This window comes from Stegostoma tigrinum, chromosome 12 (genome assembly GCF_030684315.1).
Source record: "Stegostoma tigrinum isolate sSteTig4 chromosome 12, sSteTig4.hap1, whole genome shotgun sequence".
Taxonomy (NCBI): domain Eukaryota; kingdom Metazoa; phylum Chordata; class Chondrichthyes; order Orectolobiformes; family Stegostomatidae; genus Stegostoma; species Stegostoma tigrinum.
The window spans coordinates 57,902,128-57,920,007 of record NC_081365.1 but is presented as its reverse complement, the minus strand read 5'-3'; the positions used below and the strand labels follow the sequence as shown (position 1 = coordinate 57,920,007).

General features: G+C 41.6%; 1 protein-coding gene across 11 annotated transcripts in view; it reads left to right on the top strand.

Moving 5' to 3' along the window:
* Positions 1 to 17,880, top strand: part of dmd (dystrophin) — a 1,835,475-nt gene that overhangs the window by 694,882 nt on the left and 1,122,713 nt on the right. For all 11 annotated transcript variants that reach the window (XM_059650343.1, XM_048540566.2, XM_048540567.2 and 8 more), the window contains one exon: positions 11,102 to 11,221. In XM_059650343.1, the coding sequence (XP_059506326.1) occupies positions 11,102 to 11,221 (120 nt within the window). The remainder of the gene's footprint in view (positions 1 to 11,101; positions 11,222 to 17,880) is intronic.

Here is a 17,880-nt window from a genome sequence, read left to right as displayed (position 1 = left end):
GGTCTGTTTAAATGAAGAGAAGTGAATCAGTGAACAACTCTATAATTAATTCATCTCTCATCTTCCAGTCCTCTGAGAATGATGATATGTAAATTTTAAATTGTGATACAGTGATGTATGATAACCTGATAGAGACGCTGAAAATTTTGTTCATTGTTCAAATGAGGACAGTGCCAGTTGAGAAAAGGATAGTTGTACCTGATTTTCAGAACGGTTGAGACATTTTTTGCACCATTTTGTTTTATAAACAGGAATAGAAATATGACAAAATGTTGAAAGGACTGATGAATATCACAAAAATACTCTTGGGTGAGAGAACCAAGCTTAAGCCTCTCACTCCTTTCCTTAATGATCTTCTTCGTTCAAGGTACTTTTTGCCTCTGCAGTCAGAAATTCTGATCCAAATTGCCCATCCTACTCTCACCAATCTTCTTTTCCAGGACTTCCTTAACGATCTAGTCTTCCAAACTACTCCTGGTCCCAAACTGTCTGCCCAGTGTGACACTTCATTCTCTGCCAATGGGCCAACAATTATTGCTTGTAGTGGACATTATCCATCCATACCCAAACAAGGCAGCATGATAGCTCAGTGGTAACCACTACTGCCTCACAGAGCAAGGGACCTGGGTTTGACTCCAGCCTCGGGTGACTGTGTGGAGTTTGCACATCCTCCCCGTATCTATTCATAGAATATTCATAGAATCCCAGCAGTGTGGGAACAGGCCATCCATCCCGTCGAGTCCACACGGACCATCCGAAGAGCATGCTACCCAGACCCACACCGCTTGCAATTCTGTAACCCTGCAGTTCCCATGCCTAAACATCCATGGACACTATGGGTAATTTAGCATGGCCAATCTACCCAACCTGCATATCTTTAGACTGTGGGAGGAAGTTGGAGAACCTCGAGGAAACCCACGCAGACACAGGGAGAATGTGCAATCTCCACACAGACAGCTGCCTGAGGCTGGAATAAAACCTGGAACCCTGGTGCTGTGAGGCAGCAGTGCAAACCACTGAGCCACTGTGCTGCCCCGAGATGAGACAGCCACATCATATCATCATAAGCACATGCTTCCAACTGAAGGTACGGAACGTTACATTTATATGTGACGACCTGTAGACTCGGTCAGTAGGGGTCTGCATGCATCTCCATGGGTTTCCTCCCGCAGTACAAAGATGCGCAGGTTAGGTGAATTTGCCATGCTAAATTGCTCATAGGGTCACAGGGATTGGGAGGAGCATGGGTGGGGTGCTGTTTGGAGGGTCAATGTGGAATCTGTGGGTCTGCTTCCACACTTCATTTCTATGAGATGAAGGCCTTTGTTAAGCTGCAGTGTTCTTGTCAGTGGTTGTGCTTGACAACTTGGGTTTTGAACAAAGTTTAGTTTGTTATTGGTTACATATTACCCTTTAATGAAGCTTCTCTGCCTGGTTCTACACCCTCTCACCCTGGATTCCTCAAAAGATTTTGATGGAGATGGTGTAATTCTTATCAATGAGTCACATCTTTAGTTCTCTACATACTCTTCTGATGACTTTTCAATCCTGATATTCTTTTTCTTCTAACTCCATGTTTTAAAATCTTCATCCTCGTTCTGAAGCCTGACCACCAAGTTTCTCAGCCAGGATTGCTTAGTTTCTTTCCTCCATTTACACTGTGACTCCAAACTGTTTGTAATTTTACTGTTGATTCATCTTGCCCTGTTTTCTGCTATCACTGCTTCACTGTCCTCCTTAACCCTCTGCTTCTACACAAGCTGTCCTTCCTTGTATGAATGGCTTGGCTGATGAGTGATGTGGCAAACTTGATGAGGGAGCTTGAGGTGAATGAGCCCCTAGGGCAGTGACCATAATCTGGAATCTGATGGAACAGAATTAAAATTGAGCAGAGGTTACCTACAAGGAAGATGGTGGAGCAGTACTGGCAGGCGTTTCTGAGGATAGTTCGGGAGGTGTGGAGGAATTAATCGGACGGAAGAAGAAACATACAAATGGAAGGGTGACACAACCATGGCTGACAAGGGAAGTTATGGACGGCACAAAAGCAAAAGAAAAAATCGTACAATGTGGTGTAAATGATTGGGAAGCCTTTAAAAAGTAGTGGAGGGCAACTACAGAAGCAAATGGGGGAGAAGACGTAATATAAGAATAATTAACTTCTGCAATCTTCGTTTACATTATTAGCTTTTTTTAAAAAAAGATGTAGGTATATGAAAGGTAATAGAGGGGCAAGAGTGGACATTGGACCACTGGAAAATGAGGCTGCAGAGTAGTAATGGGGAACATATAAATGGCAGAGCATGTGAAGCATACTTTGCAACAGTCTTCAGAGTGGAAGGCACCAGCAGCACACCAAAGCCCCGAAAGTTGGGGTCAGATATAAATGTTATGGCTGTCACTGAGGAGAAATTGCTGGGAAGCTGGTAGGTCTGAAAGTAGATAAATTTCCTGGACGAGATGGACCGCATCTCAGAGTCCTGAAAGAGATCTCTGCAGAGATTGTAGACGCATAGTGATGATCTTTCAGGAATTATTGGAGTCACGAGGGTCCCAGAGGACTGGAATGTAACACCCCTGTTTAAGAAGGGAGGGAGGTGAAGTTGGAAACTTAATGGACCATTTGGCCTGACCTTGGTCATTAGTCAGATTCGAAGAGTCAATTATGAAGGATTAGATTGCGGAGTACTTGGAAGTGCATGGTAACATGGGGCTGAGTCAACATGGCTTCGTCAAGTGACATCATGCCTGACAAATATGTTCTAATTCGTTGAGGTGGTAATGAACAAGGTGGACAAAAGAGATCCAGTGGACATGATCTATGGGGATTTCCAGAAGGCCTTTGACGAGTGCTGCACAGGAGGCTGCTAAATAAAACAAGAGTGTATAGTGTTAGGGGCAAGGTACTATATGGATACAGGATTGGCTGACTGGCAGAAGGCAGGAAATGGGGATAAAGCAATAACACAGTGTGGGCCAGGAGGAACACAGCAGGCCAGGCAGCATCAGAGGAGCAGGAAAGCTGACATTTCGGTTTGGTACCCTTCCTCCAGCTCCACACTGTGTTATCTCTGACTCCAGCATTGGCAGTTCTTACAATCTCTGAGTGGGGATAAAGGGATTCATTTCAGGATAGTGACTGGTGACTAGTGGCATTCTGCAGCAATCTGTATTGAGACCACAACCGTTTGCGATGTCCATCAATAATCTGGATGAAGGAACTGAGGCATTGTTGCTAAGTTTGCAGATGACAAAGGCAAAGGTTCCGGTAGTTTTGAGGAAGGGCCAAGGTTGCAGAAGGACTTGGACGGGCTAGGAGAATGATTAAAGATGTGACAGATGAAATTCAGTGTGGGGAAAGTGGCAGGTTATGCACTTTGGTAGGATGAATAGATGTGTACACTATTTTCCAAATGGGGAAACGCTTCAGAAATCTAAAGCACAAAGGGATTGGGGCGTCCGAGTTCAGGATTCTCTTCAGGTTAAAGCACATGTTCAGTTGACAGTTAGGAAAACAATTGCAATGTGTGCATTCATTTCAATAGGGCAAGAAAACAAGAGCAGGGATGCACTGTTGAATTTACGTAAGGTTTTGGCCAGACGGCATTGGAATATTGTGAGCAATTAAGGGCCTCATATCTAAGAAAGGAAGTGCTGAATTTGGCGAGAGTCCAGTGAATGTTTACAAGAATGGTGCTGGAGATGAAGGGCTTGTCATATGAGGAGTGGTTGAGGACCCTTGAGCCTGAATTCAGTGGAGTTTAGATGGATGAGGGGATGATCTGATTGAAACTTAGGAAATACTCAGAGGCCTAGATAGAGTAGATGTTGCGAAGATATTTGCACTAGTAGGAGAGATTCGGACCTAAGGGTACAGCCTGAAAGTGAGGAGGAATTTCTTCAGCCAGAAGTTGATGAATCTGTGGAAGTCATTGCCACAGAATGCTGTGGAGCCCAAGTCATTCAATGTATTTAAGACAGAGATAGGTTCTTGATTAGTAAGAAGATCAAATGGTATGGGGAGAAGGCAGGAGAATGGTATGGTGGACTTAATGATCTGAACGGTCTGCGTTGTTCTCTTGACTTGGCCTGATGAGTTGGTCATCTGCTAGCCTCAATCACAGACACAGAAATTTCCAACTGTATTCCCTTATTTCTCACAACACACACACAGCCCAACTGCTTCCAAGCCCATTTCTCTGCAACTCGCTTTTTCTTTTTGGGCTGGGGGTTTGGAGTGTTCCTGGGGAATATTCTTTTAGTTCGGCTATAATTGCATTTTCATGCTGCTAAATGCCAACTTTCTGGTTTCCAGTTACCAAATGTCTGTGCAGCTGTCAGTCTTCTCAAACTCTCTCTCGTCCTTTGTTACCTTCAATGTCCGTAAGGTTTGTTTTGTTTTATCCTGTTTATTCCCCCTTGTGTGAGCCTCCGTCACTTTGCATTCTCAAATGCAATGTGTGCTAATGCCAGAAGCTGTAGTGGTTCAATTGTCTTATCAACAAATCTCAGTGGACCATATAAAAAGCTATCAGTGCTCATTTTCCTTGGGCAAATCATTCACTTTGCCAGAAGTCCCGGACCTTCATTCCTAACTATCTTCGTAAGGCTCCACTTAATAATCTCATGCCCTGTGTCCATATGAGGAGTTTAAAGTTTTATTTGCTGCTGAACTTGACAGCACTCACTTTGACCCTTCAAGCATCTGTAGAAATGTGAGGTCCTCATTCATCTGAGTGAACATTAACTGGACTTATTAAGTATAAATTTACAACCTCTAAGAAGAGAGAACATGCTCCTGTAGCCTTACAGACTCAGGCTCCAGCTCATTAATTCACATCGCCGTGAATTTGTTCCTTGTTGCACTTAGCCTTTCCTTGAAATAGGCCAAATTAAACCTTTACTTCACAATTCCTTTCTCTTGCCAATGAAGCTATGCTTCCTGCTCACCCTAAAGCTGAGCTTTTTCACTTGCACAGTTTTTTTAATACCTTCTGTCATGGCATCTCTGGGCATATTATGCTTGTAAGATGTACCTCTGCTTGTCATTAATTTCCTGTCCTTGGCCCAGGTTAGCTAATACTATAAATTGTTCCCTCCAATCAAGTAAGACCCGATCATTGTTCCTCACTTCACAAATCCACCTTCAACTAACCTATTCTGATTTGAAAATGCTCATCATGTTTCTACCCCATGTTTGTGTGCTGAAATGATTCTAATCAGAAATACAAATGGATTTGTTTGTGACACTAACCGTGCTGCATTGAGCCTCTGTCACTCCACGTGCTTCCATTTCTTCGAATCGTTCTCCTAATGTTATTCTATTATTTCAGTGTCGGATCAGCTCAGTGAAACAGATTGGAATGTGCTTCTTTGTTATCTTACAGCAGCTTTAACAATTTGCTTTTTGTCGATGGTGGATTTTTTAATCTTCAGAGCTGTTGACTCCAAGAAAATATGAAAACTCACATTATTAAATACTGTCAGCAATAAACTTGTTCGTGGCTACTTCTTGTTGAAATCAGCATATAACTTAACTAATAAAACCTTAAATAGATATTGGCATTCTGTTGGATATCAGAAGAAAATAAAACACAATTATTTTCTGTGGTTTTCTTTTGCAACAAGTAGTTTATATGGCCATCAGACGTTGGGGCCATAGTAATTAGGCCATTCAGTCCATTGAGCGCTGCCATTCAATCATGGCTGATAAATTCCTCAACCTCATTCTCCCGCATTCACCCCATAATTTTTATCTCCTTGACAATCAAGAACCTATCTATCTCTGTTTTAAATGTACTGAATGACCTTACTGCCACAGCCTTCTGTGGCAGTGAATTCCATAAACTCATGACTCTCTGGCTGAAGAAATTTCTCCTTCTTTCTATTTTAAAGGGTCTTCCCTGTATTCTAAGGCTGTGCCCTCGGGTCCTAGTCTGTCCGACCAATGGAAACATCCTTCCACCATCCAGTCTGTCCAGGCAATTCAGTATTTTGTAAGTTTCAATTGGGTCCCCTCTCATTCTTCTAAACTCCATCGACTATAGGCCCATAGCCCTCAAACATTTCTGTTATGTTCAGCCTTTCATTTCCGGGATCATTCTTGTGAACCTCCTCTGAATCCACTCGCCAGAGCTTTATAAAGAACTACGCTCCTGCTTTTATGTTCCAATCCTGTCGAAATAAATGCCAACATTGTATTTGCCTTCCTTACTATTGACTCAACCAGCAAGTTTACCTTAAGAGAATCTTGGATTAGAATTCCCAAGTCCATTTGCACTTCAGATTTCTGAATTTTCTCCCAATGCAGAAAATATCCTACACCTCTATTATTCCAACCAAAGTTTACCTTTCCCAAGTTGCATCCCATCTGTCACTTCTTTACCTATTTTCCCAAACTGTCTAAATCCTTCTGCAGCCTCTCTGCCTCCTCAATACTACCTGTCTTTCTACCAATCTTTGTATATCAGCAAACTTAGCCATAATGCCCTCAGTTCCTTCGTCTCGATCACTAATGTATTAGGTAAAATGGTCCCAACGTTGACCCTTGTGAAGCACCACTAGTCACCAGCTGCCATCCTGAGAAAGCCCCTTTTAACCCCACTCCCTGCTTTGTGCCAGACAGCCGATCTTCTATCCATGCGAGTACCTTGCCTCTAACACCATGGGCCTTTATCTTACTCAGCAACCTCCTGTGAGGAACCTTGTCAAAGGCCTTCTGGAAGTCCAGGTATATAGCGTCCATTGGCTTTCCATGGTCTAACCCACTGGTTACCTCCCCAAAGAATTCCAGCAGATTTGTCAGGCATGACCTTCCCTTGACAAAACCATGCTGACTGCCCTATTTTACCATGCACTTCCAAGTATTCATAAATCTCATCCTTCAAAGTGGACTCCAAAATCTTCTGAACAACCAAGGTTAGGCTAATTGGCCTTTAAGTTCCCATTTTTTGCCTTACTCCCTTCTTACATGGCATGGGGGCAGTTGCATTCACAATTTTCCAGTCCTCTAGGACTCTCTCTGACTCCAGTGATTCCTGAAAGATCACCACTAATGCCTCCACTATCTCATCAGCTATCTCCTTCAGTTATCTGAACCGGGTTATTTATCCACCTTCAGACCTTTCAGTTTTTCTAGCACCTTCTCCTTGTTGTTTGTCACCATACTCACCTCTGGCCCCTGAGTCATTTGAATTTTTGGGATATTACTCATATTTTCCACCGTGAAGACTGACGCAAATTACTTATTCAGGTCCTCAGCCATTTCTTTGTTCCCCATCATGTCTTTTCCATCAGCATTTTCCAGTGGTTCAGTGTCCAATTCTACCTCTCTTTTGCCCTGTATATATCTAAAGTATCAAATGAAAATGGTAGGCAACACTGTAAAATTTGGGTTCAAAGCAGTTCATGCCTTTGATAAGTCAGTATCTCAGGTTTTCCTTGACGGACAGTGAAACATTTTATTGGCTGACTTTTTTTTATTCATTCGTGGGAGATGGGGCAGGCTGGCTGGCCAGCATTTGTTGCTTGTTGTTAGTTGCCATTCAGAAGGTGGAGGTGAGCTGCTTACTGAGCCACTACAATCCACACTGTAGGTAGAGCCACAATGTCATCACTGACGGAATTCCTGGATTTTGACCAAGTGACCAGGAAGGCAGGGCAATACATTTCCAAGTCAGGATGGTGAGTTACTTGGAGGACACATTGCAGGTGGTGTTGTTCTGATGTATCTGCTGCCTTTGTCCTGCTGGATTTGAAGTGGCCAGAGGTTTGGAAGGTGCTCTGTAGAGATCTTTGGTGAATTTCTGCTGTGCATCTTATAGATACAACACACTCCTTCTCCTGTGCAAGATGATGCAGTTGCAGAATGTCTCATCAACTCTGAAGCAAGACTTCAAATTATACCGATAACACATCTTAAAACTGCTGAAAGTTGGCTGTCATCATAACATTTTGACCTTATAAAAACAGTTGTCAGAAAATCTAGTCATGTTGTTTGTGCCTTCTGTTAAACAGCAGGCATTTGTCTAAGCGTCATTTTAAATAAATATTTTCTATTCACCTGAATGTGCTGCATAGACAAGAAGATAAATACATCTTTTCCTTCCCTGATTACAAATTTTGAATAAGACCTTTCACTTCTGAGCCCAGAGGTTCTAATAAAATGTAAACCTAAATACGGCATTGGGTTGCGATTGCGTGCACATCTAAGCTTCTGTTGTTGAAGCAATGACAATGCCTCTGGCACATGATTTCCATGATAATAAAATGTGAAAATGCTCAAAGCATTCAGCAGTTCAAGCAATATATGTGGAGAACGAGATTTCCGTTAACATTTTGGTCAATGACTTTTCTCAGAACTGGGAAAAGTTTGAAATGTAATAGCTATTAAGGAGGTGAAATGACAGAAGCTGGAGGAACAATAAAAGAGGAGGCCTATGGTAGGGGGAGTAAGATGTGAGATTCTGAGTGACGGAAAAAATAGAAACAGAGGGAGAGTTAATGGGACAATTAAAGAAATAAAATTTGGGTGCAGAAGAAGTGGGAAAGGCACAATACTGGAATCTGCCATCCAGAAACAAAAATAAGAAAGATAAGGTTAAGGCAAACAAAATGGGATTGGTGGTGGAGGTGGAGGAAGGTCTCATGGTCTCAAAGTGTTGAACTCAACGTAGAGGCCAGAAGTACCCAATTAAAAGATCAAATGCTGTTTCTTGAGATTGTGTTGAGCTTCGTTGTAACACTGCGCCAAGCCAAAGATCATAGACGTCTGCAAATACACATTGTAAGCCCACTACCTCCTACAGCCAATTACAATTCCTATATTCCGACAGCTAATTACAATTCCTATATTGTATATGCAAGACAGAGAATTAAAATTGCAGGTACCCGGAAACTCTAGGATCATGGTTGTCTACTGAACGGAGGTGTCCTGCAAATGGTTACTCAATCTGCATTTGTGCTCCATTTTATCCAAGAGCCCATGTTATGTGTAGAGAATGCAGTGTACTAAGTTGAAAGAAGTGCACATGAACGCTGTTTCACCTGGGAAGTGTTTTGATAGTCATGAATGATGATGAGAGTGGGTATGGCCTAAGAAGCCATTCTCAGGTCCAGTCAGTGGGCCTAGGAGGGAGTTATACCTGACTGTCTGCCCCACTTTCTTAGTTACATCTGCATTCAGGTGTCTCTGTAGAGGGAGCATGCATTATGAACTAGCACAATTGTGGCCATCGGAGACCAGTGGGCATCACAGGGGCAGGGGTGCATCATCGCCCTGGACAATGTTATTTTAATTTAGTAAATGTTCACGAGCCATTAATTGGTATTTTGTTACAGTGCCCCATGAGGGGTTGTTTAACCCCATTTAGAATAGAATAGAATCCCTACAGTGTGGAAACAAGCCCTTAGGCCCAACAAGTCTACACCCAACCTCATAGCATCCCACCCAGACTCATCCCCCTGTAACCCACACAAGCCTATAGGCAATTTAGCATAGCTAATTCACCTAAGCTGCACATCTTTCGATTGTAGGAGGAAACCCACGCAGACACAGGGAGAACGTGTAAACTCCACACACGGCTGCCGGAGGCTGGAATCGAACTTGGGTCCCTGGCGCTTTGAGGCAGCAATACTAACCACTTAGCCATTGTGCTGCCCTAAAGGCTTTGTCACCTTTAGTTTGAAAGAGCAGAATGAGGTTTACTCTATCTAACTAGATGCTGTATGTGTCCTTGGAGTGTCAGATGAGGGTAGTGTAGATGGAGATTTACTTTCAGTTCAAAAGAGTAGAGAGAGCTTTAGTTTTAGTTTACCAAGATAGAGAGCAAGGGAAATTCTCTTTTTAAAGTGTGGAAGGTCGAGGGAAGTGTGGAAATTGTCCCGGGATTGTAAAAGAAAAAGGTACGTGAAATGGGCCTAACATGGTCACGGACCTTGTTAACCATTAGAGGAAAAAGAAAGATGTGTCAAAATCACTCTTATGGAATTTGCACTGTCAGAACAAAATATAATTCAATTGAGATACAGCCTACGAAAATTGTAGTTAATGTAGCAGTGGATATCGGTGCACTTACATTGAATACTTCTGGATTTTCTAGCTCCTGAAATGGAAACACAAGTTGAAGAATGGAAAGTGGGGTTAGACCACGAGAGCTTGAGACAAAGGTAGTAATAGGAAGCAAATTTGGTGGAAATTGCAGTTAAGGGCAAGAACCTGAAAGGATGCCAGCAAAGACATCGATATTTGAGGAAAGGAATTGAGGGTGGGAGCTCAGACAGGACTGTTAAAAGAATATTCCACATCTCTTACAGAAATAGTTGCTTCAAGATCCATGATGTCACCCGTGACATGTTTTTTTGAAGGAAGAGTTAATAGAAAAGTTTGTTGACATGAGACAAGTCCATCCACGCAGAGGAGAGTGGTGGTCAATAAAATCTAGATAAACCTCCTACTCAAAGAAGAAACCAAAAGCTTTCAGGCCACTCGGGTTCAGGTTGGAAGTCTAGAAGGATTGGACATTGGCAGTAAAGAGGAGATACATCGGGCCAAGAAAATGTAAGCTATCAATTTGATGGAGGATAAGAGTCACAGATGTAGTTTGAAAGACAGAAAAGGGGGCTGGGGGAGAAAAAGAAAGCTAAAATGGGAATAAATCTATGCGGTGGATCAGAAGCAACCTTATAATAATGGATTGTTTTGATTGTGGTCTTTGGGCAGAGGTAGAAGCAAGCTGTCTGAGTTTGGGGCCAATGAGGTGGAAAGCTAGGGAGAAAATATCACCAGAGGAAATGAGGTCAGTGGAGGCAAGAAACAGTTTGATGTTGGATGTTCAATTTGCACTCCAGAGGGTGAGAGAAGGAAGTGCTGGTGAGGAAGAGGAAAGTTTTCTTTTTGTTAAAATGCCAAATGAAATGAAACAAAGGACTAAGATAGCTTCGAGATGGAGCGAATTGCTGTCAAAGAATAACAGGGTAAATGTGGAACTTGTGTCCACTCAAAATACACAGTGAATAAATTGTGTCATTTTTGTTATAACTAAGAATCAATAAATGTGACTTCTGAAAATACCTTCAATCACAATTGCTTGTTCCCTTTTAGGTACTTCAAGAGGACTTGGAGCAAGAACAAGTACGTGTCAACTCTCTGACACATATGGTGGTGGTCATTGATGAGAACAATGGAGATAATGCTACTGCTGCCCTAGAGGAAGAGCTTCAGGTAAGAAATATAGATGTCTAGTGACTAAATAATTACACTTTAGGAGCCCAAACATGACATCATCAAATGATATTTTTTTCTTGTTCATGCATCTTTACCTGCATAGGCTGCATTGTAAAATATTACGTAAAATGAAGACTTTCTGTGAAATTGGTCTAATTTGCCAGAGAATGCTGTCAAAAATTGAACCAGTAATTGGGAAGAAAATTGGCGTGTACTTTACAGAACCCTTGTAAACATGGTAACATTTCTCAGATCTCTTCCAAAGGAGAAGATGCAGTAATCATGAGTTAAAATTTAGGTGAGAAAACAATAGATTATTGAAGCTTGGGCTTTATATATTAAAGCAGATTGATTTTAGGGAAAGATGGTGTTGTTGATGATGATAGAAACAAGGAGGGTAGCTTAGACCAGATTCAGATGAACCAGCAGTGCTGAATTAGGCTGCAGAGATGCTTACATAAGATTTTGTAAACAGTGTTCCAAAATCCATAAATGTGTTAATAGTCTGGATGTTCAAGAGGATTGGTGAGTATTATTCGTGAGGGAAATACAGGATTAAGGGCTCAATGGAATGTTGGACAGAAAGTTAGGTCCATATTCATACAAATGTGAATCCCAGCTATTGATCCTCTGTAAATATTTTGACCATGCAAAGTGAACATATTGATTTTCTCATCCTTATCCACAGGTCAGTTCCACTGTAGTATTGTCAATGGAAAGAAATGTGGTGTTCGGTTTACCCATGAGTAGGGCGGTAGCTGTGCAGAATTTGGAATTGGTTCTTGTGGAGTTCAAACTTGTTAGAACTTGTATTGCAGCAATTGTGTGTTGTGCATAAGGGTGTTCTGAATAAAACTTGACACATCTGCAGACATAGATAATAAAATGTGAGGCTGGATGAACACAGCAGGCCAAGCAGCTCCTGAGATGCTGCTTGGCCTGCTGTGTTCATCCAGCCTCACATTTTATTATCTTGGAATTCTCCAGCATCTGCAGTTCCCATTACATCTGCAGACATGATGGTTTGCAGCTGTTTCTCCAATAGGACATATATGAGATTTCAGGAAAAGTAAGAGCGGTTGCAGCTGCCAAGATTCATTACCCAAATGCAAGAGGACTCCCTAGTTCTGACCCTGGTTGAATGAAAAATAACACATTTTTAGATTCCTTCTGTCGTGAAGAATCATGAACAGGAGTCTCCTGCAATGAACCTGTCCAGGAATCCATGAATAGAGCAATGAAGAAAAAAATTTCCTACAGACTATGTCTCTGTTTTTGTATATGTCAACATGCTGTGTTCTGTGACTTAAATATCCAGCCATCCAACCAAAAGCTTTCACAGCTCCTGGCAGGTGCTTCGGATGCCAACTAGGTGAGTGGGAGCATACTAGGTGAGAAAGATGGGTGAGTGGCAGAGGTGATGATGTGAGGTAAGTGAATGGGTATTTTGAGTAGCACAGGAGATTGGGGCATGTTGCGCTCAATGTTGGGGTGCATTGTGTCAGGCTTGACAAGTGAAGGGGGTCTCTCAAGTCAGAGGGTGTCTCAGGTCAGCCAGTAGAGGGTCCAGATGGTCTGGCCATTGTGGAGTGGGTGGGAATGGGGGTTGTGTGAGCCACTTGAGGTTGGATAGGGCTGTCATATCCAGCAGGTGTGGGGGGAGGTGTGGAGCAGTGAAATTATTGGATTGGGCGTGTGTCTCACCATGGGTGTGATGTTGTTGCCAGGACAGAGGGCTCAGGCCAGATGAGGTGTTGGGGCAGAGGAATGTGTCAAGTTGAGGTTGACGGCTTATTAGACCCAGCAGATGGAGAGATGAGACAACGTCAAATAGAGCTCAGTCTGGACAGCAATGAGGCCTATCAATTAATATCTTCCATCATGTTTTTTGTAATGGATGAGATGAAAAATTCCAGCATTTTTAATGGTCATGATTATATGTAATTGGCCACTTTATGACAGGCATAACTTCACTTGTGAATAAACATTTGTTTGTGGTCAGAGTGAGTACTAACCCGGTATGTTGTTCACTGTGTAAAACAGAAACATCCCATGCAATGTAACTTTCTGGCTCACTACATAGAAATACATATGCACGCACCTATCTTATTTAACCCTGTAGCATACAATCCATATAGCAGTGCATTTATTAGGATATATTAGTGTATTTAATTTAGATTTGAATTACCAATATTTATCATTTTTAATCTCCTCAAAATTGCTGCAAATATATCTTGTGTGTTGGAGTCCAGGGAACTGACTGTTGTTCACTTATTTGGATATGGTTGGTTTGAGAAGAGAGTAATTCATTAAACCAGTTAACAGTAGTTTGGATTTCTTGACAAGCTTTATGCATGTTCCCTTTCAATATCAATGTGACCATCTGGGAGAAAATCACAGGTACATTTTATAAGCTGCCTTGCAACTTATTGAAGGTCTTGCCCATCTGCAGGATAACAAAGTCAACTGTTAGTCACATTCCCTTCAAAGTGAAAATTCAATAAGTGTTCTTCAAGTCAGCAAATGATTCTGTTTCAGGACAGGAACCGCAGAATGATTCTGACTGGGAAGTGCAGAAGTTGAGTCAGATCTTCCTGGTATGCTGAGGTAAAACAGAATATTGAGCCACTGACCTCCACAAAGAAGCTTTCACTGACCTTAAAAGATGTTTTTGTAGATTAAGTTAAATAATTTTGTAAGATAAATATATAATTGTAAGAAAGCTCACTGATTCCTAACTTAGTGAAATTCCCAAGGTTACACTGCAATGAAGTATTGGAGATAGCAAAAACTGCAGATGCTGGAGTCAGAGATAATGCAGTGTGGAGCTGGATGGACACAGCAGGCCAGGCAGCTTCAGAAGAGCAGGAAAGCTGACATTTCAGGTCAGGACCCTTCTTCAGAAACTTTTACCTCGGCTGCTGTGTTCCTCCAGCTCCACACTTTGTTTATAATGAAGTACTTGAGCTACGAACAAGAACATAAGTGTAAGAGACTAATTGGCTTGCAAAGCTTGTAATTCACATTTGGTACCAGCATCAGATATTTGTCATTTCTAATAGCTGGGGATAATACGTTTGCCTGAAATAGGTTTGAAATGGTTAAGTTTGAACCATCTGTTCTTTGCTGTAGAAAATGATTTAAAGAGGTCTCATTTGAGTAGGTAACTTCTAAATTAGACCTCTGGTCCTTGTTTCTGTGGAAAACTACTCAATAGTACATGATTGCCAAATCTTATTAAAGAAAACCTTAAAAATGTTGCCATGATAATGCAAATGATTTCAGTACTTGAGGAAGTAGGATTCACCTTTTTATGTTCCTTCAACCCGTCAACTCATTTATTACGCCAATGAGATAATTGCTACATGTCAAAGTGATCTATAGCAACAGTTTCAGACAGTTTGCCTTTGAAGATTTGAGTTTAAATGAATTTCTAATATTACAAAAGTGGAGGAGGCAATAAATTTTATGCTTTCATGTTAAACGTTTAATAGGAGAGTGAATTTATGGGTGTGGAATTCAGAGCCATAACTTGACATGAGATGGTACTGTGGGAGCAGGAGGTCCTTCACCAGGGTGTGCACTGTGTCCAGCTATTTACAGCATGTCCACATTGCACCCTAGTCAGAAAAGAAAACTCTGACATGCAGCCCCTGCCATAAGACTTGCCCACCTGGTGACAAGGTCATACTCAGCTCTAACTGGCCAATTTGACATTCTGTTCACAAACTTATGCCACACGGGTTCATTCATTGCATTCATCTGTCAGTCACCAGTGAGCATATGATCACCTGCAAAATGGACCCGATAAGCAATATTTAAAGTGTCAAGTACTGACATTTATTCCTCCAAAGGCTTTGGAAATACTGTGGAGTGTTTTTTGAGGTGTCAGGAGGAGGTGCTGGATTTTGATGGATTCTGTTCCTCAAAGGGCACTGAGAAGATGTTGGGAGGGAGCAGAAGTTGCAATGCCACTGGGTCAGTGATACCAAACCGAGATGACAAAGAGCCTGGGGAATGGAGAAGCTCTCTTTACAGCCGTCTTGTACGTTGTAGCTGGACTTGTCCATTTTTCTTGATATTGGCTGATGGGTCAATATCAAGAAAAATGGACAAGTCCAGCTACAATGTACAGTGCAGCCACCTTGTCATGTGCAGCTTCATCAGTGTTTTCCTGTACAGCACCATCCACCGTCTTCATCTTCTTCCAGACAAGTCACACATCTGCAGCCTGGTTCTTTAGGAAACTTGAACATGAGTTGTTCTTATCCCCTGCCTAGCTGCAGCCACTGTTGCTGGGTAACTTGCCACATGCAGATCCTAACTCTGTCGTATCCAATATGATACACACAGTACAGGGACGAGCGGTTGCAAGTATCAGAACAGTACTGGGAACTCTTTATCAGTGCTGTGGGTGATGTTACTCTCTCTCCTCCACTGGGGATGTCTGGGGGCTACGTGAATAGCAGTTCTTATGCATCCAAAAGCAGCACATTGGAAAGGTGAAGAGTGTTGTCAAAGATCTAAGTGGGTTGGGAAATTTAAACATGGTGGCCGATAACAGGATGAGGGTGACCAAATTCAGGAAAGGAATAAAATAAAGCACACCATCATTCCCTTCTTATTGATTCTAGATGGCATGGGTTTTGTTGCAGCCAGGCCCATGATACAGAGAGCCTTCTCCAATATACAACGTTTCTAGCTGCATTGGGATGCGGAGCAATGATGAGGAGATGTAGCTGTCATTTGTCTACTGCTGGTTCTGCTCCGTTCCCTTCATTTATGTTCCACCTTGTTCTGTAAGGAAAGCTGCAGCATGTTATTGATTGTGTGAGTGACATACCTACCAAAGCTGAGTTGTTTGGAAGTGCCATTTAATAGTCAGGGCAAAGAAAAGAAGTGGAGAGGCTTAAGTTAATGAGAAGAAAGCTCTGGAAATCATTTACAGGCATGCCAATTGAACAAGGATCTGTAAAGTGGATACAGAGTAACTCTTCACAAACATTTAAATATCTGTAATCTAGTCGTTGAGGCGAAAAGATTGAATCTATTAATAAGACGAGTTCAACATGTTATTGTGTCGTGTCATTTTTTTTTTCCGTAATGAAATTGTTCTTTCATTGAAAGTGCATTATCTGCTTCTTGTGAATAAGTTTAGTGACTGACTATCATGACGAATAAACAGTAAACATAAAGCATTTGGTTTATTAACCCAGGTTTATCTGACTTGTCCAATATTCCTAACTGCTGCGATCGTAACATGAACTTGAAGCAGCAAGTGTTAAAATGATCTGAAGTTTCTTGAAGGGGTTAGACATAACAAACATGCTGCATGAATGAAGTCTTAGAAAACATTCCATTTTCCTCAAGCAAACTTTCTGGGACATTGTTAGCTGTTGTCTTAAGGGAATATTTGTTTTCTTTAAGTTTAGTTGAAAATTGTATGGATAAAGAGACCAAGTGGATATCTCTGAGAGCCAACACCAGGCTTGATGAGTCAAGTCTTCTTTTTGTGTGATTCAATAGCTGCAGTTATTTTTGCATAGGTAAGATGTTCCTCAGTTTGAAGAGATAAAATGGCTTTATTTGAGTAGCATAGTCAGTAAACTTAATGAAATCGGAAGTTCTGGGACTTAAGTGGCAGAAAGAGTTCTGTTTATGGTGCACTGAGATTTCCATGTTGGAGTTTATTGCAGTCATCTATGGTGTGATTTGCCAGTCTTTTCGGAAATAAATCTAGGGCATGTGACTTCCTGTTATGGCTGAAACCATCATTAGTACAAATCTGGCATTGGACATTTGACTATTACTGCTGAAAAATCTGCTCTGGGCTGCACCTTGAGACTAGGTTCCTGTATTCGTATTCAGGACTGTTTTGAGCTGTTAACATTCCTGAAGTTAAGAACATAAACATAAATATGATCAGGCGTAGGCCATATCACTGAGCCTACTCCACCAATAAGCAAGTTTGTTTGAACTCCAAAGTCAACTTCAACTTCCTGCCCTATCCCCATATCCCTTGATTTCCTTAATCTATTATCTCAATTGAACATTTTCATTAACTGATCATCCACAGTCCCTCGCAGTAGAGAATACCAAAGAGTCCCAATTTTTTGAATAAAGACGTTTCTGCTCACTGCAGTTCTACGTGATCGACACCTTACCTGAAACAATTCCCTGAACTAAGATCCTTAAACAATTGGAAAAAACCTCTCAGTATCTACCCTTTTGAATGCTCTGAGAAAGTTATGGATATCAATGAGATAATCAGTTGCTGTTTTAAACTGCCCTCTTGTTCTAACTGCCCGTCTATGAACTTTATTGCACCCCTTCCAAAACAAGTATATCCTTTTTCAGGCAATGAGACCAAAGTGGCATACAGTAGTGTAGTTGTGCTGTTACAAACCAAAACTAATTGTAGCAAGATTTCCTTATTCTTATAGTAAAACCTCAATGCAAATAAGGCTAACATAGGTTTGCCCTCCTAATTGCTTGTTGCATGTTTAGTAATTTCCTGTAAAGACCAAAATTTAAGAGTCACTTACCTTTTAAAAATGTTCTGCTTTTCCATTCCTCTCGCCAAAATGGATGACCTAACATTACAGTCTATCTGCCACTTTTATGCTTGCTCACTTTTCTGTTGCCGGTATCCTTTT